The 26,022-nt window shown below is 33.7% G+C and overlaps 1 protein-coding gene across 1 annotated transcript in view; it reads right to left on the bottom strand.

Moving 5' to 3' along the window:
- Positions 1–11,569, bottom strand: part of LOC106074618 (choline transporter-like protein 2) — a 77,691-nt gene extending 66,122 nt beyond the window's left edge. The window contains exons 1-2 of the mRNA XM_056042839.1: positions 11,350–11,569; positions 1,399–1,508 (exon numbers count right to left, since the gene is read on the bottom strand). Of these exons, the coding sequence (XP_055898814.1) occupies positions 1,399–1,447 (49 nt within the window). The 5' untranslated portion in view covers positions 1,448–1,508; positions 11,350–11,569. The remainder of the gene's footprint in view (positions 1–1,398; positions 1,509–11,349) is intronic.
- Between the last annotated feature and the right edge of the window lie 14,453 nt (positions 11,570–26,022).

Raw genomic sequence — 26,022 nt, 5'->3', positions numbered from 1 at the left:
TTTAACTTCCGGAACATATATTGTTTCATCCAGTGAACAAGCATTATATTTGGGAAGGGGGGGGGAAGGAAACTAAACAAGTATAATTACTTTTCGATCTTAACTGACTGTAATTTGACAGCAGTCACAAGGGTAACAACTAGTTAGCTAGTTCCACAATTCCGGAACATTATGCACGAGTGTAAAAAGTAAAATACTGCACATTAAGTACAACTGTATATTTGTGGAGTTATTGTAATAATAACAACAGCAATTTAAAAAAAAATCTTAATTTGATTTAAAAAATTGCTAACTCTTGTAATTCTTTAACGTGGAGTGTGGGGAAAAAAAAGAAACGTGAATATACTACAGTGTAAATATGAGTTAAAAGACATTCTACTCAGTTAGCTAGAGTATCTTTCTAAGTTGTATATGCATATGCGGCCCGCCATTCCCAAATTTAAAGAAATGCGGCCCTCGATCCAAATAGGTTGCCCACCCCTGAACTAGAACATCAGTTTTGAAAGGACTATCGCGTTATTGAAAGGACTATCGAGTTCGGAAATTTCCGAATGTAAGGCATTATTAATTCAAGAAATTAATGTTCAGGAATATTTTGCGCATCGTCTTTTAAGTCTAGATGTAAAGGCCTAGATCTATAGCATTGTGTATAAGTCTAGATGTAAAGGCCTAGATCTATAGCATTGTGTTTAAGTCTAGATGTAAAGGCCTAGATCTATAGCATTGTGTTTAAGTCTAGATGTAAAGGCCTAGATCTATAGCATTGGAATTGCACAAGAATAAAAACAGTTGTTTATTAAAGTTAAAGTTGCTCTAAGTTTATTGATAGATTATCTAAGCTTTGCTTCTATTTTTTTTAGTAAATCCAATAGGGACTACGTCTATGTCTACGTGTAATAAAGCTACCGATAGCCTAAATCTTTGGTGTCTTATACAATGGTAGAATTATTTGATCAAGAAGCTGACCATGTCTATATCACGCGTTCGATGCCCTAATTGGGCTAAAAATATTTTAAATTAATTTTTAAGATAGTTCATTTTATTTCAAATTGTATATAGAGATTTTTTTTTATGTATTTTTTAAATGTTTATCTTTCATCTTGCAGACCATAGTATGCTCAGTGGACCTGTTGAGAAGGTTATGTGGGATTGGGAGAATGTTTTCAATTTGAAATCGAGACAAGAAGAATTAATGCTATTAGAATCAAATTTCGCTCTATCTCATTCCCTCCCCCCCCCCCCCCCCCTTGACTCCGCATTTCACTACGAGAGAGAGAGAAAAGAGAATGGAAATTAATGCTAATAGAATTAAATCTCCCTCACTCTCTCTCTTTGACTCCGTATGTCAGGAAGAGAGAGAGAGAGAGTGAGTCAATGCTACTAGAATCAAATGTTTACCTTTAGTATGAGACACCTCCAAAGGCTCCACACGAGGTTTCTTACCCATCTATCACCTTACACAGAAACTCCTTGATTATTTCCCTTTGTTGGTAGTTCTCTACCCTGGCCTGAAACAGAATAGAACAATCCTAATAGTTTTAGTTTCGTTGCCTGTAAGTGCTTCTCTAACACTCATCTCACATTCCCAAAACAACACTAGTTCATGGCTTTAGGGCTAGATCTGGTGTTTTTTTTTCTGTACCTTTTTTTTCTATACATCCGGATCTGCATAGTAATAATATCAAAGTGATAATACCAAAGTGATAGTACCATATCAGAAGTCAGACTAACACTCTCATGTAAAAAAGATAAAGTTGCACCACCTGTTAGGGCATTTCTTTCCTCCAAGGTTATTGGTTGTGTTGACCTTTTAGTTACTTTTTTTTAAAGCAATAAGCATTTTTTTTACAATCTAATAATAATCACTATGTATATATCTGTTTTAAGATCCGTGCCCAGGTTCCAGAAAGTTCCTACTTAAATAGAGGTATTGTAAAAAAAAAAAAAACTTATACTGTGTGTAATTGCATCAGTTCTTTTGAGACAATCATGTAATTAATGTTAATTAGATCTTGACTAATAATAATAAATATAAATTTGTGCGATTGTAAATATTTTTACAATACCTCTATTAAACTCGTGGAAACAAAAAAAAAACGTGGGTGGTTTATCTGGGTGGGTGGAAGCGAGTATCAAACGGACTCAAATAATGTTCCTGGAAATTAGACAGTTGCTGTACATCGCTGAGAAAAGAATGACCAGCTCGTTGGCCACACCGGGAAAATTCTTAGTTTGACCTTTATAATTTTGCGATGTAAAAAAAAAAAGGAAATAAATGTAAATTTGGCTAGAGAACGCGAAAATATTTATCTGGAAAGGACAATACGTCTTCGATTATTTCCTAATGTAAGCGTTGTATTCATAGACTTATATGGTTGTATTATTCAACTATTCAAATTAATGTTTAGGAACATTTTGCGCACAGTTTTCTTAGTCTACATCTTAAGGACTATAATTAGATTATTATAAAGTGTAGTAGATATTATACATTCGCTTCATCAGGATGTTTTTCTTGTGTGTGTGTGGGGGGGGGGGGGTTAAAATGTTCCTTTTTCTTTTAAACGTAACCTTCATTAATTACAGCGAGCCAAATAATCGCTCTATACGTTCAATAAAGGAAATATTTTTTTTAAATGTTTTTTCTTGTTATTTACTGTTTTTTGTTTGACGCAAATTTCATACTCATAGACAGGGGCGTAGCTAGGAATTTTCCATCATCTGAGGGCCCGATGGGGGGGGGGGGGCTTGACCTTTCTGGGGGCACTGCATTTTGCCTAATATTTAATATTTAATGTAAAAAAAACACTCATTTGGGCGACCCCTCAAGTGGGGGGCCTGGGGGGGGGGGGTAAATTCTCCACCCCCTCGTCTCACCCTAGCTACGCAACTGCTTATAGATCTCTTAATGCGCAATGGCCCTGTCACTTTAGTGGACCAGTTTGGAGAGAGGGGGGGGGGTATCTGGAAGAAAGTGTTCGTGCTTTTCAAAAGATTTTCTTTTTTAATAAAGTTGATTAAGCCTGAACTCGAGGCCGTCGTGTTAGCCACTGAGCTATTCAAATACTTAGAAAAACAAATAGAGGGTTTTTATAGTCTATAAAAGTCTTTAGTTTAACATTTGTAGGCTTATCTACCCTTTACTTAGTACATTTGTTATTTTTTAAAATTGATGAACGAATTGGTACTTTTTTTTTTATATTGATTCTAGTGTTTGTCATCGACAGTGAATAACTGTGCACGATTCAACTTGATCCGACACTGTGAAGTGGGAGAGACAGCGTGTACAAGATGTCATCCAAACCAGTCATAATGAGTGACTTCCATAGACATAAATAAATATAGACTGGCCGAAGGAAGTCACTTCATGTAACTTGAAAACATGTATATCTATTGTATTCGGATTTCCGAATTATGAAAAATTGCATGATCTTCATTCTTAGAGATTTAAAAAAAAAACACTAGTGAAAATCATGTAATACTTATATAGGTTATGGCCAAAATAGATATGAATACTTAACTTTTATACTGCTCATAAATGCTGTATAATAAAGTACACAAAATTGCAGGTCACAAATTTTCGTTTCATAAAACTCTTTAATCGGCCAGTCTATATTTATTTATGTCTATGGTGACTTCATATAAGATTTGTAGTATAGTCCTTGAAATCAAAACATAATACTGTTATTGATCAATAAAACAGTCTTAATCAAAGTCATACACATAATTTTACGGGGGGAGGGGGGGAGGAAGATGATACAAAAAATACTGAACATTTCCAAAATTTTATTCCTAAAGAAAATTTTACATTAAAAAGTCAAAAGTCTCACCTATCCCCTTGAGAAAAAAAAATGGTTTCAGAAATTCAGTTCACAAAACAACAGCAACAATATCAGAAAAAGAAATATTTCACATTGACAATAGTGAACAGGACCAAACGCAATGACAATGAAAGGGAGACAATTTCTGAGCGTCTCAGGACAATGCGATAGAATGTAAAAGAACTCTTCAATTGTTAATTTATGACTTCCCGTCCACCACCCTTAGCTACCTCACCTTTAACTAGAGTTGACTCATTTAGAACGAAACACTCACACGCTGTTGTCAAGGTTGCTAGGATACCATTCCCGCTTAGTGGACATGTAAACCTTTTGTTTTTGTTGTTCAATTGATTTAGTTTGTGTTGGAAGATCTGTGTGTGTCAGTGTATGTGTGTTAGTTTTGATTTAGTTTGTGTTGGAAGATCTGTGTGTGTCAGTGTATGTGTGTTAGTTTTGATTAACTTTAGTAACAGATTCTCCGAATGTTTCGTTATGTCCTGAGGCGGGTTCAAAAATATGTTGATTGCCTCCCCCCAAAAATTGACAAATATTTTGTGTGACAATGAAATCCAGTAGTTTGTATGTATCGGTGCATTTACTAAAAGACATTCTAATGCAAGTTCATGAACACAGCTGACAGAATCATTGAAGACCATCTTCACGTACTGTTGTTTAACAAAGTGAACATAATGCGCAAGGGGCTGGTTTTGTCGAAACAATACCAAAAGGCTGTTGTACTGTCCGCTCATATTGAAAAACCAACATTGCCTTGGCATCGTAAGTAATTCAAAGAAAGATTGTGATATTTTATTACTTTAGAGTATTTGTTCAGTCAATCATGCAGATTTGTGGTTTTCACAAATATGAAAACCTGATTGCGATTTTTTTTTTTTGTATGTGTCATCGGAGTTCACCAAACATTTTCAGAAAATAAAATTTAATACATTTGTAATTCTCTTTGAGTGCTGTCAACCATGATAGAGAAAAATGGCGCCGATTGTATCTCCTTTAGTATTTTTGCTAAAATTGCATTGTCCAACAGGTCTAATGTCTCGTTTGGAATCTGTGGGTCGAGGTAAAGGCTTTTGTTTTCTTAAAAATGTATGTACTGCTAAGACATTGTCGTTGTTACTTATGTCACCTAAACGATACTCTCGCAATGACCACTAAATGAAAGGTTGTTACATGCTAAAGTTAAAACAAACATTCACTAGGCGATGAATTACTTTCAACTTGTTCATGTTGTCTGTTGGGCAAGTTCATTGTTGAAGTGAAGTCATTATATCAGTTGGAAAACAAACAACATTGATGCTGTCTCTGGGTATAAACCCGAGACCATTGAAGTGAAGTCATTGTATCAGTTGGAAAACAAACAACATTGATGCTGACTCTGGGTATAAACCCGAGACCATTGAAGTGAACATACAATTTGAGATGACGTGCAGGATAGTTTAAGGAAACTTATTGATTGTTTAAACCGTTTGTTACAAAATTACAGAGTAGGGCAGGCCACAATTGGTCATTAGTCATGGGTAAAGTATTTTTTTTTGTTGTTTTTCTTGTTTTATTTCAGAACAATTATAACCAGTGGCGTAGCTAAAGTGGGGGCAGGAGGGGGAGAATTTCAAAATCCCCCCCGGGTCCCCACTTGAGGGGGGCCCCCAAATGAGTGTTTTTTACATTGAAAGTTTAATATTAAGCAACTGCAGGGGCCCCCAAAGAGGCCAAGCCCTCCGGGCCCCCAATCGATGGAAAATTCTTAGCTACGCCCCTGATTCTAACGTCCTACTCTAAACTTCCTGGGGAGAAGCTTCGAACTTCGGACCATCCTGACTACAGTCCGAAGCACCACACTGCCAAGCTGTTCACGCCGTGACCTCCGTGACCATGTCGAAGGTGCCGGTTCACGCGCACTGCTGTCGAATTATTAAAATATCTTTGATGTTCGTGTTGCTTTGACCTCTTACCGGACCTCCATTATATACGGTCGGCTTTACCTTCACCTATCTCTTAGCCTTTTGGGGCACCACAATAGATCTGTTGACCGTCTTGCTCCATTCCACTCTGTCTTATGCCTTGGATATAATCTCTTTCAATGAAGGGACTGTCTATTCTCAAAAGTTGTAAGCCCATCGCTGTTTATAAATTGACACACTAGTCAAAGTCTAGATGTATGTATTTTTTTTTCTTTCTTCAACTAGTTAGTATCTTCACTTTGCCTATCCTTATATACAGCTGTGAGCCACATCGAGTAGGCCTACATTGGGAAAGAACACAAGATAGGTAGATATTGGTAGTCTAGTGTAGAGGCTCATAAATGTCAACTAGTGTGCTAGTGTTTGTAATATTTTCAACACTAGTTCTTACTGTCTTAGCTATCAAAAGACGCTGCCATAAATTGTTGACATTAAGTACAAGAAACTGTACACTATAACTACAGGAAACTGTACACTATAACTACAGGAAACTGTACACTATAACTACAGGAAACTGTACACTATAACTACAGGAAACTGTAGAATGTTGTAGCACACCCACGTGTAATGCACACATTTGTTTTTTCAAGTAGTCTATGATTAGTCTATAAGATATATGTGTAACTGTGTCACCGCGATAAAACACACGCACACACATCCGCCATTGTCTTATTATGATTTCTATGATCACATATACATATTAGAGATGGGAATCGAACGAATGGGAATTTTAAAGTTCGGGTTCGGTCAGATTTATGTTCGGGTTCGGTTCGGTTTCAATGACGATTATAGTTCGGGTTCGGTTCTGTTCGGTCAGGTCTAAATTTCGGGTTCCGTTCGATGTTATGAAATTAGGTAATAGCAAAATTAGGTACATGTAATAATTTTTTATTTTATTATTAATTAGATAAAACACCGGTTGGCGGCGGTGGGCCATTTAATTACCAACAATAGTGTCGCACATGACAGAAAGGATACAAAAAAAAAAAAAAACATTACATAAAAAAAAAATAAAGCACTTTTATTAGAAACCCGTGGATATAATTTTTTTTAAAGTTTCTCTTTCAGACTCTATAGAGCAGATGATCTATTTGTTTGGTCCACGGTTAACGAGCAGGGTGTCATGTAACCATCACAATGACCAACCGCCTTTACCTTTCCCCAACTAACGTCAGATACCCATTAACAGCTTGGTGAACTCAGAAGCGACCTTAAGATCCCAAGACTCAAACCTAGGACCCATCGGAATTGCAAGCCAAGCGCTTTACCACACAGCAACCGCGCCTGCCTGGTGAATATAATATTTACACTAATTCAAGGATGCAGGAAGTTTATCCAAAACCAAACGTCTGAAGATCCCACTGCATTGATAAGACACCAAGTTGAAGCATTGACTCTAGATGCTCGTCAGTGGGGCGATTACGCCACATTGGTTTTGCACCTTTCCGTCTGCTAAATGAAGAGCTGTATTTTCGTTTATTTTCGTTGATTCAACTTGCCACAAAGGTTACGTTTGACATGACAATTTTTCTAATAACTCTGACTGCCAGTTCGCTATGTCATCAAACCATACTTCTGACGGTATCAGTAGTCTCTCCCACTAATTCTTCCCAAAAGAAAGAAGCCTCCCCTTCTATAATGTCTGAAACTTCTTTGAACAGTTCTTTGCCAGTGGTGATCCAAATGCATGTTTCTCATAGCAGATATATTTTCTGTGATTTAAAAATTGCTTTTCGTACTACGATCAAGTAGCAAGAGTTGAACGCTTTCAGATATGCTGGCGCTAATGGTAAACGTTTCCAGTTCTGCTGCTCTATCTCTTAGTTTTTAATTGAGGTTTCTAATTGTCATGCGAAAAAAGAGTGGCGGCTTCAACTGCATTCTTACTTTCATGACACATTTCTTCCATCACTGATAGTAACCCCCTCTAAAGCATTCCCCGCATGTCGAATAAAAAGGCTTCATTTCACTACTTAAAATGTGAGCAACTCTGTACCATGCTCTTACCGCCGACTAATTTTCTTGTTCCTTCTTGGTAAATATTCTCGTCAATCCTCTAATCTCTAGGCGTTTTTTGGCAATTGTTTTCTTGGTGGCTCAAACTAAGAATGCCGCAATATTTGTTTATGTTTTTGTTTTCATAATGCTCCCCTTCTATGAAGTCTGAAACGTCTTTGAACAGTTCTTTGCCAGTGGTGGTCCCAATGCATGTTCCTCATAGCAGATTATCTTTTCTGTGATTTGAAAATTGCTTTTCGTACTGCGAACAATTATTTAAAGTTTAAATAATTGTTTTAACATCCCAATACCCGGTACCAATAACAAATATTGGCTTATTTTAGTGCTCCATAAAAAGGCAAAGATCTGTCCACTTTTCCTGACTTCTACATTCCTTTCTTCGACTCTCCCATTTCATTAACGCACAAATATTAAATGTTACGGTACCATTCGGCGTGAATAAAAAAAAAAAAAGACAACTCAAAATGATCCAGCTCAGTTTTCCAAAAATTAAAAATAACTGGTAAAAAAAAATCCTCTCACTGAAACTAAGTTTGAATTTATTAATTTTTTAACTAAAAAATATTGCAAAAGGTTTGATTCAGTTCGGTCAAAGTAAGGACAGTTCGTTCGGTTCGGTTCGTATCTATCAGTTTTAAAGTTCGGGTTCGGTTCGGTCGTAAGTGAGGTTCGAGTTCGGTTCGTTTCCCATCTCTAATACATGTCTAATACATCTCTAATACATGTCTAATACATCTCTAATACATGTCTAATACATCTCTAATACATGTCTAATACATCTCTAATACATGTCTAATACATCTCTAATACATATCCTATCCATTAGAAATAAGAATCCAAGAATATTTACTCTCATAAATGCTAGAGAAAAATGCTGGGTATCAGATCTCAGGAAAAGATAACAAATGAGTTTGTACTTTTACAAGTCAACACTGGCAGGCATAGGATCGTGTCGTATCTTATATGATACAGACGTTACTTCAAAAAAGAAGATGATTACGTCCTACGCGTCATGCATTTAGTCATACATATTAGCCAATGACCTAAATTCTGCCAAGTCACTGGTTTTCCTGGCTAGCTCAGGCAACACATTCCATGCTCTAATAGCACTAGGGAAGAAGGAGCATTTGTACAAATTTGTCCTACCATATGGAACGAGGAATGTGCCTTTATCTTTGTGTCTTTCTGAGTATTTTATTAGATTTTGTTGTTGTATTTGAAGATTATGGCTCAGTGTTTTATGTATAATTGCTACTTTACTTTAGAGTCTTCTATCCTGAAGGCTTTCTAATTTAGTGATTTTACTAAAGGTGTTACTCTAGTCAAATGTGAATGTTCGTTTGTTATGAATCTCACTGCTCTATTTTGTGTCTGTTCCAGTTTCTTAATGTTTTCTTGAGTTGAGGGGTCCCAAACATAGGATGCATATTCCATTATTGGCCATCCAACATCATAATGTGTCCCGAACTTCTGTATTTGTACAATACATTTTTAAAAAATACGTTTAAAAACAAAAAAAAATATTTTAAGTTTCAAAGCTTTAAGTTACTGCCCTGGTCTATAAGGTGTCTGCAATCAACATGTTGACAAGAGTACTGTTCGCGCTTTGATATAAGCGAGGTTAAAAAAAATTGCTGGACTTTGAATTCGAACTTGAGCCTCCATGATGGAAGGTCAATGTGTTAAGCGATTGCATTTTACCTGCGTGGAATGTAGATTATCTCTTAATTAGATCCGAGTTACTGGCGCTAAATTTCTATTTCTGCGCAACCCTCTCGTCACATCTGGCTGAAGAGATATGTCCAGAGTCAGCTGGTAGTGTCGTACAAAGTGGCACTTCCGCAAAAAAGATGACATACCTCCATTGATAAAACAAAATAGAGGAATTATGGGTATTCTTCTTAGTTAGATGTTTTGTTCTATTCGTAGACTTCAGAAAAACGCCACACACCGTCTTTACCATTACTTTGTAATAGCTTAAAAAACAAACAAACAAAAAACTAGACTAGGCCCTACTACAGAACTCAGTAAATAAAAACAAGATTTTAAAAAGGGGAATATATATATATATGTTACACAAACCCGTAATAAGCCATACATGCGGGTAATATCTTATCTTATCTTCTTCTTATCTTATATAATACAGACGTTACTTCAAAAAAGAAGATGATTACGTCCTACGCGTCATGCATTTAGTCATGCATATTAACCAATGACTTAAATTCTGCCAATAAGACAAAAAATAAAGCCATACATTCTGGTAATAAGCCATACATTCTGGTAATAAGCCATACATTCTGGTAATAAGCCATACATTCTGGTAATAAGCCATACATTCTGGTAATAAGCCATACATTCTGGTAATAAGCCATACATTCTGGTAATAAGCCATACATGCGGGTAATAAGCCATACATTCTGGTAATAAGCCATACATTCTGGTAATAAGCCATACATTCAGGTAATAAGCCATACATTCTGGTAATAAGCCATACATTCTGGTAATAAGCCATACATTCAGGTAATAAGCCATACATTCTGGTAATAAGCCATACATTCTGGTAATAAGCCATACATTCTGGTAATAAGCCATACATTCTGGTAATAAGCCATACATTCTGGTAATAAGCCATACATTCTGGTAATAAGCCATACATTCTGGTAATAAGCCATACATTCTGGTAATAAGCCATACATTCTGGTAATAAGCCATACATTCTGGTAATAAGCCATACATTCTGGTAATAAGCCATACATTCTGGTAATAAGCCATACATTCTGGTAATAAGCCATACATTCTGGTAATAAGCCATACATTCTGGTAATAAGCCATACATTCTGGTAATAAGCCATACATTCTGGTAATAAGCCATACATTCTGGTAATAAGCCATACATTCTGGTAATAAGCCATACATTCTGGTAATAAGCCATACATTCTGGTAATAAGCCAACCTTCGGGTGGATGCGTCGTACTGAGCAACATTTTTAGATTTCTTGTCCTAAATAGATAGTGGACATTAATGTGGCATTTGTTTGACATCTCTTCAATTTGTATTATCTTTCTTCTCGTCTTCCTCGACCTCTTTCTCTTTCTTTTCACTTATGTCACTCATATGTGTTTTTTTTTTTGTGGGCTTGAGGATGGTTTCTTTTTAAAAAACTGTGCCGTGCTGGGTGAGTGGTAAAGCGCCTATCTTCCGAGGGACCTGGAGTTCGAATCTTGGTGAAGACAGATGTTAAAATTTCGCAATTTTTAGGAAAACCTACTAAACTAGCGTTGGAGATGTAAAGTTAGTCGTTGTGCTGGCCACACGATACCCTCTGCTAATAGGCTAGAAACAGAGGATCATATATCCAAGAGTATTTTATCTTACCTTTTTAAACTTTTTTAAAATTTAATTTTTTAAATTGAATTGCGTAAAAATGTTTTAAAAGTTCAGACACGCAACGCCGCATGCAAATAATGTCCATCCAATGATTCACGTGGTGCTAATTTTGTTTGAATATTAAAGCGCTTTGTCAATTAAGTCCTTACCTTTGTGCTTTCAAATCCTAATCTCATAAAGAAATGATGCTCACGACACTTTGTCTTGATCTACAATAAATATTCACACTCACATGCGACTGAAACACAAAAATAAAATCATAAAACGCATAGCATACAAACACTCAGTCTGGTTCACGCACACACGCGCGCACAACTTAGGCCTTGTATCAATTTCGTAACATCCTTTCTTCCCTTGAACTAGAAAGAAACCCAGAGACCAAGTCGGCCCCTAGATTAGGAACATGTTTCCCGACACAAGACCTGTTTTATCTCTCTTCTCACACACAGCAGAAAAAAACGGTTCTTAAACTAGGTTTAAATCAGACCCAGACCTAGCGATTCATTGTATCCCTAAGAATACGTCAAAAGTTATCCATTGTAGGCTGATAGAATTAAACCTTAAGTGAACGTAGAGAAAATATATAACTTTTTAAAGAATGCGGTGGTGTAAGTATTAGGCTGTCCATACTTTTGTATCATGAAATTACATGAAAATTAATATTGGCCTTCACAGAATGTTTAATTCATTGGAGAGTGGGAAAAAACACATTTAATGCCCAGGAATAAAGTCTAGATTTTAAATTCAGGTTTCTGTCTTAGTCCCACTGAATTTGAATGAGTGCCTGGCATTAGATGAGGAAATACTTACGGCCTGCCGACACCGTTGTGAGGAGCATATTGCTCCATCATTTATTATCGACCACAGAAACAGTGAATACAGAGAAATACTTACGGCCCGCCGACACCGTTGTGAGGAGCATATTGCTCCATCATTTATTATCGACCACAGAAACAGTGAATACAGAGAAATACTTACGGCCCGCCGACACCGTTGTGAGGAGCATATTGCTCCATCATTTATTATCGACCACAGAAACAGTGAATACAGAGAAATACTTACGGCCCGCCGACACCGTTGTGAGGAGCATATTGCTCCATCATTTATTATCGACCACAGAAACAGTGAATACAGAGAAATACTTACGGCCCGCCGACACCGTTGTGAGGAGCATATTGCTCCATCATTTATTATCGACCACAGAAACAGTGAATACAGAGAAATACTTACGGCCCGCCGACACCGTTGTGAGGAGCATATTGCTCCATCATTTATTATCGACCACAGAAACAGTGAATACAGAGAATCTGCACCATGGAATAAACACTACGTTTCCAAATAAACTTTTGACTTTATGATAGCCTACATACTTGAAGATTTTTTTTTAGGCCTACATGTATAAATTATAAATGGCATCGTTTGTACTTTATACAGGTCATACAAATGGTCTATGTACCGTTAAATTATAGTCTTAAGTAGGTTACGTACCTGTTTTGCCGAAGACCGGCGTAGAATGCAAATAGAAAAAATTAAGACCCTTGATAGACAAGTATGTAGGTCACAGCTAGGACGGCGTAGCCACGTGGAATACTGCACTCCGCTTTAATCTTTGGATCCGAACAGCTTTATGTGAATATCTGTTTAAGTTTTGTTTTTCAATGAATAGTTAAAGATTTTAGGACTAGACATCTAATAAAGGTAATATATATCTATAAAACAGTAATGGCGTGTCAAGTTGATTTCGTTTGATAACCACTGATCCAGTTATCATAAAAAAAAGCAACATTGTAACATGACATCAACCATCTTTAGAACAGATTATATTTATGACAATCTGATAATCAGCATGAAATCGCAGATAGATGTCTATAAATTATAATAAATAGATAATAATAAGGCTTGCTTTCGAGTCCGTATAAATAGATAGGCCCTAATCAATTTTCTATGCATCGGATTCATATTTCTTAAAGTTGACAAAATGTGTTGTTTTTTTTTAACTTCACCTTTTAAAAAGTGTTACCGCAGCGATTCTATTTCAATTATTAAAAAAAAAAAGAAAGCGTCTGTAATTATTTAACTAATATATGCCAACAAAGCATTCCTGTCTATCCGGTAGTGCTTCTCAACCATTTTGTATAGCTCGAAGACCCCGTGGGTTTAAAATCGGTGCGTTTTGTGTTTAAGATAAAAAAAAAAAAGTACAATACTGTTCTGATTAATGCTAGTCTAACGTCTTATTCTATAATGAGACTCTTTTAGCAATACACTAACACCAAAACGACAAAATCATAGTTTATAAATAATGTAATCTTAATTAACACTGTAAACACTATTTTGTTTCTATTCCTCCATTTTGGTCTCCTTTCAACACGCATTCGCACCATTCCACATTTACACTGCGATGCGCACGTAACAGACAGTTTAGTATCGGTTAATGCTAATGTGACCTTATTGTATCGGTGCTTATTGTTCAATAGCTTCGACTACATCCGGTGCGATTACAGTTGTAGACCAGAACAAATAAAATTACTGCGCCCTTCCTAAAGTTTCGGACTTGAGCAGAAACAAAAAATGCTTCACGAGGAAACCAGGAATACCATCAGGTCCAAATGTCATTCCATCTCATCTTTGCAGATCTACACTGAACAGGTTCTGACGAGTACCGCACCTCTTTACGCTATACCCAAATATAAACTACTCCCTCGTCTGCAGACTGTGTAAGTGAACCTTATCTTGCGTTCTTTGTCCCGCCACTAAGAGAAGAGGTATAGACAAGAGGATGTAAAACTTGTAACAATCTGTCACAATAAATGTAAAATTTTATCTTACAATAAAAATGTCAACTTTCACATAAACTGTCAAATCAACTGTATGTCTTTCTGTGGAGACCTAGTCCTATTTGTTTGCTGTTATTCCTACGGACATGACAATTATGTTTGCACACTATTGTCAGTTATTTCCCCAACTTTTGTCATACATTTCAACCAATCTGTCACACTAGACATTGACATGTCAACAACTCTAACAATGACCACAGAGCTAACTCTTTTACAAAATAAGAATTAATAGTTAGCTAAAATGCTTCTAATTTAGAAAATAAGAATAAATAGTTAGCAAAACATGCTTCTGATTTAGAAAATAAGAAAAAAGTACTTGGCTAAAATACTTCTGATTTAGAAAATAAGAAAAAAAGTACTTGGCTAAAATGTTTCTGATTTAGAAAATAAGAAAAAAAAGTACTTGGCTAAAATGTTTCTGATTTAGAAAATAAGAAAAAAAAGTACTTGGCTAAAATGCTTCTGATTTAGAAAATAAGAAAAAAAAGTACTTGGCTAAAATGCTTCTGATTTAGAAAATAAGAAAAAAAAGTACTTGGCTAAAATGCTTCTGATTTAGAAAATAAGAAAAAAAAGTACTTGGCTAAAATACTTCTGATTTAGAAAATAAGAAAAAAAAGTACTTGGCTAAAATACTTCTGATTTAGAAAATAAGAAAAAAAAAGTACTTGGCTAAAATGCTTCTGATTTAGAAAATTAGAAAAAAGTACTTGGCTAAAATGCTTCTGATTTAGAAAATAAGAAAAAAAAGTACTTGGCTAAAATACTTCTGATTTAGAAAATAAGAAAAAAAAGTACTTGGCTAAAATACTTCTGATTTAGAAAATAAGAAAAAAAAGTACTTATCTTATCTTATATAATACAGACGTTACTTCAAAAAAGAAGATGATTTCGTCCTACGCGTCATGCATTTAGTCATGCATATTAACCAATGACTTAAATTCTGCCAAGTCACTGGTTTTCCTGGCTAGCTCAGGCAACCCATTCCATGCTCTAATAGCACTAGGGAAGAAGGAGTATTTGTACAAATTTGTCCTAGCATATGGGACGAGGAATGTGCCTTTATCTTTGTGTCTTTCAGAGTATTTTATTAAATTTTGTTTTTGTATTTGAAGATTATGGTTCAGTGTTTTATGTATTATTGCTACTTTACTTTTGAGCCTTCTGTCCTGAAGGCTTTCTAAATTAAGTGATTTTACTAAAGGTGTTACTCTAGTCAAATGTGAATATTCGTTTGTTATGAATCGCACTGCTCTATTTTGTGTCTGTTCTAGTTTCTTAATGTTTTCTTGAGTTGAGGGGTCCCAAACAGAGGATGCATATTCTATTATTGGCCTAACCAAGGTTAAATAACATTTTAGTTTTATGTTCTTATTTGATTTATACAAATTTCTTTTAATAAATCCTAATGCTTTGTTTGATTTTTTTGTAGTTTCATCAATATGTGGATTCCAAGACAGTTTTTCATTTATTATAACACCTAGGTATTTTGCGTTTTTAGTCTGTGTTACTGGTTTGCCATGAATAAGATAAGTGGAATTAATTTGTTTTAGTTTTTTTGTTACTCTTAACAACTGACATTTTTCTGGGTGGAAAGACATGCTCCAATTTGATTCCCATTTCTGTAATTCATCTAATTCTCTTTGTAAAATATCTGTGTCTTGTGTTGTTTTTATTGTTCTATATATTATGCAATCGTCTGCAAATAATCTGACTTTTGTTCCTGAAGTAATGCAATTTGGTAAATCATTTATGTAAATTAAAAATAGTAGTGGACCCAAGACTGTTCCTTGAGGTACACCTGAGTTTACTGTTATCGGTGTTGATTTAGAACCATTTATTATTACAGTTTGTTCTCTCCCTATCAGAAAGTCTTTAATCCACTGATGCAGTGGACCATTAATGCCGAAATATTTTAATTTTTTAAGCAAACTATGGTGGTGAACTTTGTCAAAAGCCTTAGAAAAATCTAGTAAGATAGCATCTATTTGTTCACTATTATCTAAACCTTTTGAAAAATCATCAATTAGTCCTATTAGTTGTGTTTCACATGATCTATATTTCCTAAAGCCATGTTGGTATGGTGTGAGGACATTATGTTTGTCTAAGTGGTTTATGATGTTGCTACATATTATGTGTTCTAGGATTTTACATGTGATGCTGGTAAGTGATACTGGTCTGTAGTTTCCTGGGTCAGATTTTTCTCCTTTTTTAAATAGGGGGGTGACATTAGCTTCTTTCCAGTCCTTTGGTACTCTGCACTGGTTAAGTGAAGCCTGAAAGAGTATTTTGAACACTGGGGCTAGCTCATTACTTAGTTCTTTGAGTAATCTAGCTGGAATACCATCAGGTCCAGAAGCTTTATTTGGTTTGGTGTTGGCTAATAGTTTTTGAATTCCATTTTCTTGTACTACTATATCTTCTATGTTGTCTACTTGGTTCAAATTCAGTAATATGTCTTTGTCTCCTGGGGCTGAGAATGCTGATGCAAAGTATTTGTTTAGAATGTTTGCTTTAGTTTCATTATCATTATGTATTATGTTATGTTCATCTTTTAATGGCGCTACGCCTGTTGTTTCCATTTTCTTAGACTTAATGTATGACCATAGGTTTTTGTTGTTATCTTTAGATATTACATTGTTTATGTATTCACTCTGCAGTTGTCTGCTTACTTTTTGGGTTAAGTGTTTAATTTTTATATACTTTTTGTAAACTCTTTCTGCATTAGTTTCTTTAAATTTTCTATATAGGTTTTCCTTCTGTTTACAAAGCTTCTTTAGTCTATTATTAAACCAGCATTTATTTATTTTGTTTGATGTGTATTTAGTTGGTATATGATTTTCTATAATGCTTTTAAGATGGTTTTTAATGAAATTCCAGAGGTCATCGACTGGTTGGTTAATGTCTTTTTCTAACAAGAATGTTTGTTGAAAGTTTAATGCAGCTTGGTGTAGTTGTGTTAGGTTACATTTATTCCAGAGTAAGATTTTTCTTTTGGGTTTTGTATTGGCTACTGCTTTTATCTGACTGTGTATTTTTATGATCTCATGGTCTGATAGACCAGGGATAATATCATAATCAACTACTAATCCAGGTCTGTTGGTTAAGAAGAGATCTAATGTGTTGTTTAATCTAGTTGGCTTTTTAATGATTTGATCTAAACTTAGGTTGTGTAAAGTTTCTATGAAAAGCTCATTTATGTCCTTAAGGTTTTGGTGTTTATCTATGGTTAGTGTTTTCCAATTTATATCAGGTAGGTTGAAATCACCCATAATCCAAAAAACTGCATTTTTATTAGTCTCTTTAAGTGTAGTAATCTGATTACATAGTTCCTTCATGTATTCTAAACTAGAATTCGGTGGTCTGTAAATGCTGCCTATTATTAGGGATGTTGAGGTGGTATTAATTTTACAAAATGTTGATTCTATATTTTTTGAGTTAGGTAAGGTAATTTCTTCTGCTATAAGAGTGTTTTTTATTGCTAAAAGAACTCCTCCATGATTATCAGCCCTATCTTTTCTAAAAATTTCATAATTACTATTGAAAATTTCTGCATTATAAATTTCAGGATGTAGCCAAGTTTCTGTGCCTGCAATTATGTCTGGTTTCTCACATTCTAATAAAATTTCTAAGTCTGCTGTTTTGTTCCTAATGCTTTGAAAATTTATTACTAAAGTTTTAAGGTATTTTGGTGTTACTTCTTTAGTAGGTTTGTTTAGTGAGGCTGTTGTATTAATTTTAGTAGATTTAGGTTTAACAGGAGTGGATCTGGCTAGTGGTTGGTGAGTTTGGTTTGGGATGGTGTTTAGGATGTTGTATGGGTTAGAAGTGTATGCATCAAAGGAATCAAACAGCCCTGATGTAAACTGAGGTAACCCACACGGTACACAGTGCCATGATGCATCTTTGTTGCCTAAGGCAAAATACACAGGTGTATTCATATGGAGACATGATGCATGGTACCATTCATCGCAGGTGTCACATTGAATGGCTTTCTGTTTCATGGTGCATACTTTTTTGCAGATGTTGCATCTATCTTTAGATCTAGGCCCTGGATTTGACTCTATATCCCCTGCTATTAATATTAACAGTGATAGGTATTTATTTCTGCTGTGTCTGATTGAGAACTTCCATTTGTGATGGGTAATCTTCTTTAGTGTTATGGATGTGTATGTTAGGTTATTTTTTAAGTTGCTTTGATCTAAAGTGTGATGATTGATTATGACTGTTGTTTCCTTTTTAAGTTTAGTGTTGACTAAGGTACTTGGCTAAAATGCTTCTGATTTAGAAAATAAGAAAAAAGTACTTGGCTAAAATGCTTCTGATTTAGAAAATAAGAAAAAAAAGTACTTGGCTAAAATACTTCTGATTTAGAAAATAAGAAAAAAGTACTTGGCTAAAATGCTTCTGATTTAGAAAATAAGAAAAAAAAGTACTTGGCTAAAATGCTTCTGATTTAGAAAATAAGAAAAAAAGTACTTGGCTAAAATGCTTCTGATTTAGAAAATAAGAAAAAAAAGTACTTGGCTAAAATGCTTCTGATTTAGAAAATAAGAAAAAAGTACTTGGCTAAAATGCTTCTGATTTAGAAAATAAGAAAAAAAAGTACTTGGCTAAAATGCTTCTGATTTAGAAAATAAGAAAAAAGTACTTGGCTAAAATGCTTCTGATTTAGAAAATAAGAAAAAAAAGTACTTGGCTAAAATGCTTCTGATTTAGAAAATAAGAAAAAAGTACTTGGCTAAAATGCTTCTGATTTAGAAAATAAGAAAAAAAAGTACTTGGCTAAAATGCTTCTGATTTAGAAAATAAGAAAAAAGTACTTGGCTAAAATGCTTCTGATTTAGAAAATAAGAAAAAAGTACTTGGCTAAAATACTTCTGATTTAGAAAATAAGAACAAAGTACTTGGCTAAAATGCTTCTGATTTAGAAAATAAGAAAAAAAAGTACTTGGCTAAAATACTTCTGATTTAGAAAATAAGAAAAAAGTACTTGGCTAAAATGCTTCTGATTTAGAAAATAAGAAAAAAAAGTACTTGGCTAAAATGCTTCTGATTTAGAAAATAAGAAAAAAGTACTTGGCTAAAATGCTTCTGATTTAGAAAATAAGAAAAAAAAGTACTTGGCTAAAATGCTTCTGATTTAGAAAATAAGAAAAAAGTACTTGGCTAAAATGCTTCTGATTTAGAAAATAAGAAAAAAAAGTACTTGGCTAAAATGCTTCTGATTTAGAAAATAAGAAAAAAGTACTTGGCTAAAATGCTTCTGATTTAGAAAATAAGAAAAAAAAGTACTTGGCTAAAATGCTTCTGATTTAGAAAATAAGAAAAAAGTACTTGGCTAAAATGCTTCTGATTTAGAAAATAAGAAAAAAAAGTACTTGGCTAAAATGCTTCTGATTTAGAAAATAAGAAAAAAGTACTTGGGTAAAATGCTTCTGATTTAGAAAATAAGAAAAAAGTACTTGGCTAAAATACTTCTGATTTAGAAAATAAGAACAAAGTACTTGGCTAAAATGCTTCTTTAAAAAAAATGTCTGGATGTGTTCCCATATGGTTGAAAGCAATGATCAAAGTGTCATTCTATTAGAAAGACATTGATTGTAAAGTGTACTACATCGTGTGACTTCTTCCTTTAGGAAACATCAAACTAGACTCATGGGAATTCATTCAACGTTGTAACAGAGCAAGTTTAAACTCAAGTCTTTATTATTTCTATCTTTCAGCTCTAGAAACACAAGACAAAGTAGAGAAATGATGCAATTATGTTCCTTTGATAGGCCCCAATGATACTTTCTTGACGTTGATTATCATTTTGTAATGAAATTATAATGATACTTTCTTGACCTTTAGATTATCATTTTGTAATATTATTATTATGCAATGATATTGTAATGATATTTTCTTGGAACTCTAGATTATCATTTTGTAATGATATTATAATGAAACTTTCTTTAACTTCCCATTTTGGCGTGTAACAACAAAAAACGCAAAAACAAAACAATAACAACAACATTTTAGTGTTAATCATTGTAAATGTTTAATTATAAAAACTAGCATAAATATCATTTCAATGCCCATATCATAACAAGCAGTAGATATAATACAAACAACATTAAACACTGAATGCTCCCTTGGACCAGGATTCAGTCACATGATCAAAACCAAAGTTCAACTTAGTGTGCGAAACTGACCTTTGCCCTAACTGCTACAAAATGAATATTAGACAAAATACAAAAAAAAATATTTGTAGTTTAAACTCCCTTTTTTATTTTCAATTTCAAAGAATATATTTGTAAACAACTTAACCCTTAAGGATGTCAATAGTGATACAAAGTGCTATTAGGAAATAAGTGGCAACTAAGGAGAAACTGAGTGGTTAAGCACTTGGCTTCCGAACCGAGGTTCGAATCCTGGTGAAGACTGGGATTTTTTATTTCGGGATCTTCTGGCACCTCTGAGTCCACCCAGCTCTAATGGGTACCTGACGTAAGTTGGGGAAAAGTAAAGGCGGTTGGTCATTATGCTGACCACATGACACCCTTGTTAACCGCAGGCCACAAAAACAGATGACCTTTACATCATCTGCACTATAGACCACAAGGTCTGAAAGGGGAACTTTACTTTTTTAAGGAGAAACTGGAGGGATAAAAATTTTGCTTTTTTCTACTATGAAGAATAATAATTCATTCTAAGAACTGAAGTAATCACTCTCAAAATAAGTCATCAATTTAATAAAGCAGGAATTTTTTTTTTTTACTTTTTTAAAATTATATAAGTCACTTATATTCCTCTTATTAACTTGTAAATTCATGGGTGGAGGGACATTGCCTGGAACCTGGACAGGGATTTTAAATACAGCTCTAACAATTTTCTTACGACTTTGACAGTTTATGTATAAAATTTTCCTTTTTTTATAAAAAAATAAATAAAAAATATTCAGTTTCAGAGCTGAGAAAAAACTTTTTTTTGTGTTAGTAGTTTCAATTGATCCTACATTAGGTATAGAGGCTGAAGGAAATGGTCATACAAAAAGTCTTCAGCTTTGAAAAGGAGGAAATGATTTTGTTTTGTTACTTTGGGTTTTCCCCCATTACTTGTGCAAAATTTTATACAAGACAAAATTGTTCTTCATAGAATAATAAAACAAAACAAAAAAAATAACCCTGGTCAATGCCAAGCACTCAACAACTGCATATCAATTGTGTTCTGATTACGTTGTGTATTGAATAGAAGCTCAATACATTATTAGGCTGTACACTTAACATTTACACAGTTATCAGTGCATTGTTTACATGTTTTAAACAACTTTCAATATGTCACAGATAAACCAAATTAAAAATAAGTTATAGAACCATCATTATCACATACTAGACTTGATATATCTTTGATTTCTTAAGCATGCAATTCATTTAAAATCAAATATCTACAATGCAAAAACCCTTGTATTATTAAGTACAGTTAAATACTCTGCTTTACTGCTCATTCAAATAGAATACTATAGATCTGAAACCAACCCAATTATATTAGTTGAATCTTTTCAGTTGCCTCAAATTCTGCTTAATCTGACCAAAAGTGCAGTTTGAAAGTGACTTATCTCAACAGACAGAGAATGACCACACAATTGTACTCATTATAAATGAGTTTCAAATGGAAATGAAGACTTGCAAAAAGTTACTCAAAATGCAGTGGCTGCTTTGGAAGACAGGAAAATCATATGAGGTTCATAACTAGATGCTGCAGGTGAAAAGGCTGAATGCCAGGAAACATTGCTGATTCATATAGAAACTATACAGATAATCTGATTGTTTGCATGATATAATTCAGTGACTTTGTCAAACAGTCAACATGAGATCACATTATTTCTCAAACTTTGACTGAGTTCATGAACATTTTTTTTACATAAACAATAAAGTGTATTTCAGATGCCAGTTATTGCAATAACCTCAAAGAGACTACCTGTAAATTTAGTTTTAGATTAATGCAACAATTCATAAGCATCTGTAGGTTTTTTTTGTTTTATTCTGAGAAAAAGGGGGGGGGTGAATGTGGCATTTTCCATTTTTAAAATATTCGAGCCAGTGTGTCTATGAATAGACTTGCTGGCTCAAATCAAATTCAATGAGCCTGAATCAACTATTAGTTATTCAAGGAGGAAATAAGTAACTGGACAAGAGGGTTGATCCTAAAGCTGGGCTGAGATTTCCAAATGGGATGACATGCTTGACCATTCATTTCTAACAAGTAGCTGACATTTGTTGGGAAACTATAGACATTTGGTTGTTGTTAGAAGTGTACATTACCAGCCCCTCAAGGTCTCAAAGTTTTGTTTTTTATGTTAAAAGTAAGTATTTGGGGAAAGCAATGAATCAACACTTTCTAGGTCTCTGTATAATAGAAAACATCAACATGAAGATAAATATTTTTAACAAACAAGTGTACATTCTAAACTAAGAAGTTCCATAGACTGTAAAAAAGAAGTGAATACAAAAAAAAAAATGAAATAAGAAAAGATTTACACAGCTAACAAAAAAACTTTGGATGGGGAATATAAATAAACAACTATTAGACTTCATAGTCAATCAAATTTATATGAAAGTGAAAATCAATAAATAGATTTTGCAATATTTATTTAACTCATCATGAATTTATTAAGATTCAAACACCATACAAATGTAGCTAACTTCTAAATGATCACTTCACAATAAAGTCAATGTTTTAAATACTGTGATATGGCGTTAACACTATGACACAATAGAATTAAAATCACAGTTTGTTCAAAGGTAGAATCAAAAACATGCCCAATCTATTAACAACAACAACAAAATATCTGGAATGCAACACCCCAACCAGGAAGTGAAGGCTTTCTATACTTTGTGTGTAGGGAAAGGGAAGCAATGTATATACAACATTGTTGGGAAATAGATAAAACAAAAAAAAACAGGAAAGAAAGCAACCTTTGTGCTAGAACCTTGATCAACTTGCAGGTGAGTGCAGAAGAGAATGAACTAGTGAAAGTTCAAAGTCTGGCTTTAAATAGTTAGCAAATAAAAAGATCTAAAAAAAAAAAAAATCAATTTGTAATTTTGATGACAAAGTAAATTGAAAACAAAACAATGATAGTTCATTATTTGACTTTTGAAATAAATCTTATTAAATGTCATTATGTGTAAAAAAAAAAAAATTACTTAAAAAATAAAATAAATTTACACATAAAAAAAATTATGATTTCTGCTTAATGATAGAGAATTAAATTGAGTGCATTTTAAAAAATCTTAAGTTTGTTTCTAAAAAAAAATAATCTGCATTTGTAATGTACTTGAGAAAAAAAATGTAATTAAACAGTTCACAAGATGCAAAACATAACAAGATAATAAAAGTCTTTCTATTAGAAATATGAGAAGGACACAATTCTGGTTTTCTTGGGAACTAAACACATACACATATTAAACATGCAGCATTTGAGCAAGAAGTAGACTTTAGAAAATACAAAACCTTAACATCTTAAGTCAAAAAAAAAAAGAATGACTTGATTGAAACAAAGAAATTCATATTCTATGAAAATTCACTAGTCATAAAATTTTTAAATAAAATGTGAAAAAATTCCATCAAAAAGAAAGGAAATAAAAGTTCAATAATGAGAGAATGTAATCAATCAAATTACATCTAAAATTGAATATACAATATAAAAACAGATATCATCAAAAACAACTTTCACCCAGATTTCTGTTTCATTCTAGCATACTACTTCTAACATATATAATAAAAACCAATGAAGTTTCATTCTAGCATACTACTTCTAACACATAATATGAAGTTTCATTCTAGCATACTACTTCTAACATACATAATATGAAGTTTCATTCTAGCATACTACTTCTAACATACATAATATGAAGTTTCATTCTAGCATACTACTTCTAACATATATAATAAAAACCAATGAAGTTTCATTCTAGCATACTACTTCTAACATATGTAATATGAAGTTTCATTCTAGCATACTACTTCTAACATACATAATATGAAGTTTCATTCTAGCATACTACTTCTAACATACATAATATGAAGTTTCATTCTAGCATACTACTTCTAACATATGTAATATGAAGTTTCATTCTAGCATATTACTTCTAACATACATAATATGAAGTTTCATTCTAGCATACTACTTCTAACATACGTAATATGAAGTTTCATTCTAGCATACTACTTCTAACATACATAATATGAAGTTTCATTCTAGCATACTACTTCTAACATACATAATATGAAGTTTCATTCTAGCATACTACTTCTAACATATGTAATATGAAGTTTCATTCTAGCATATTACTTCTAACATACATAATATGAAGTTTCATTCTAGCATACTACTTCTAACATACGTAATATGAAGTTTCATTCTAGCATACTACTTCTAACATACATAATATGAAGTTTCATTCTAGCATACTACTTCTAACATACATAATATGAAGTTTCATTCTAGCATACTACTTCTAACATACATAATATGAAGTTTCATTCTAGCATACTACTTCTAACATATGTAATATGAAGTTTCATTCTAGCATACTACTTCTAACATATGTAATATGAAGTTTCATTCTAGCATACTACATACATAATATAAACCTATGGATAATAAATTAACAAAAAACAAAAAAGCCTTTACATTGTTTAAAATTGGCACATTAAGATCCCAACACAGTAATACAGAAGTGGAATGTACAGCAATCAAGAAAAGAACAGAGACTGCCACAAGAAATTTGTTACATGTACATTGATACATAAAATTTCATTAGGGTTAGGATTAAAATAATATAAAATATACCAGAAAAGATAAAATAAACAAAAACCTACTTAACAGTAACACAGTTGAAACACATTTAAACAACTAATAAAAATATTTAAGATCAAAGGGCTTGTAAACCTATTGAAACATTTTGACTACAAAGTGATCATAAAGAATAAAGATATGTTTAAAAATAAAAAGACAATTATACATTCGTGAAATGGGACGGGTCTTTTTAAATTTCAAATAGCACAGTATAACAATGGAGAAAAAATCTAACATACTTTTTTTTAAAAATCAAACTGCTTGCATCAACCTTTTTTTTTTTTTTTAAATGCAATTATTCACTAATGCAGTGTTTCTCACAGTGTGATATGCCTGCTTAGAGGTCCTCTCAAGGATGGTGCCACATTTTGACAAAAAGGAAGGAGGTGAAGCCGGTCAATTTCTTTTTCAAGGGACAAAAAAATGTGTATGTTATTATGGTTTTCATTTCATGTTTGATTATTAACCAAATAAAATGACATTATTAACAATGTTTGACAGATTAAAATATTTTATTCATCCTCTAATAAGGACCTTTCAAATTGTATACGCTTTTAGTGAGAGGTGAGCGCAACAATACCGTTTCCAAATTCAGAACTGTTTTTACTAACAGGAGAAGGGGCAAAAGGGAGTTACTCGCGGGAAAACCATTAAGCTTCAGGCAGGAGAGTCTTAATAGCCTTGGATGGCTACCCCCCTAAGAGAAGGAAAACTCTGAATTCAAACCTCTGCTGCCTTGCAGCTATACCCAAACATGGGAATGGCTTCGGGGGTCAACCCTGAGGAAAAATCAGGAGCAGATGACCTTTAGGCAGTTTGCAGCCCACAGTGCTACAACCTGGCAGAGCCTGTGGCGCCGCTGATTCAAAACTGTAACTACACTTGCCCTTCCTTTGGCAACATCAGCTGTGTGGAGAGGGGGGAACTTATGTGTGGGGGACATCATTCCAACCATAGCTAATATCTAGGCATTCATCTCTTTTCTATGAGATAATAGATAGTCACTTCACAACTGAAGGAGGCCATAGAGAAACTGGACCCCTAGATGAGAGCCTGAGAAGAGTGCTTACAAAGGTCCCACGCTGGCTAAGGGAAGGGGACCCTGAACAAAATTCTTCTCATCTATTGGGGGCGCAGCAAAT

Source organism: Biomphalaria glabrata, chromosome 9 (assembly GCF_947242115.1).
Source record: "Biomphalaria glabrata chromosome 9, xgBioGlab47.1, whole genome shotgun sequence".
NCBI lineage: Eukaryota > Metazoa > Mollusca > Gastropoda > Planorbidae > Biomphalaria > Biomphalaria glabrata.
Note: the sequence above shows the minus strand (reverse complement) of the source record. Positions and strands in the feature narration are given on the sequence as shown.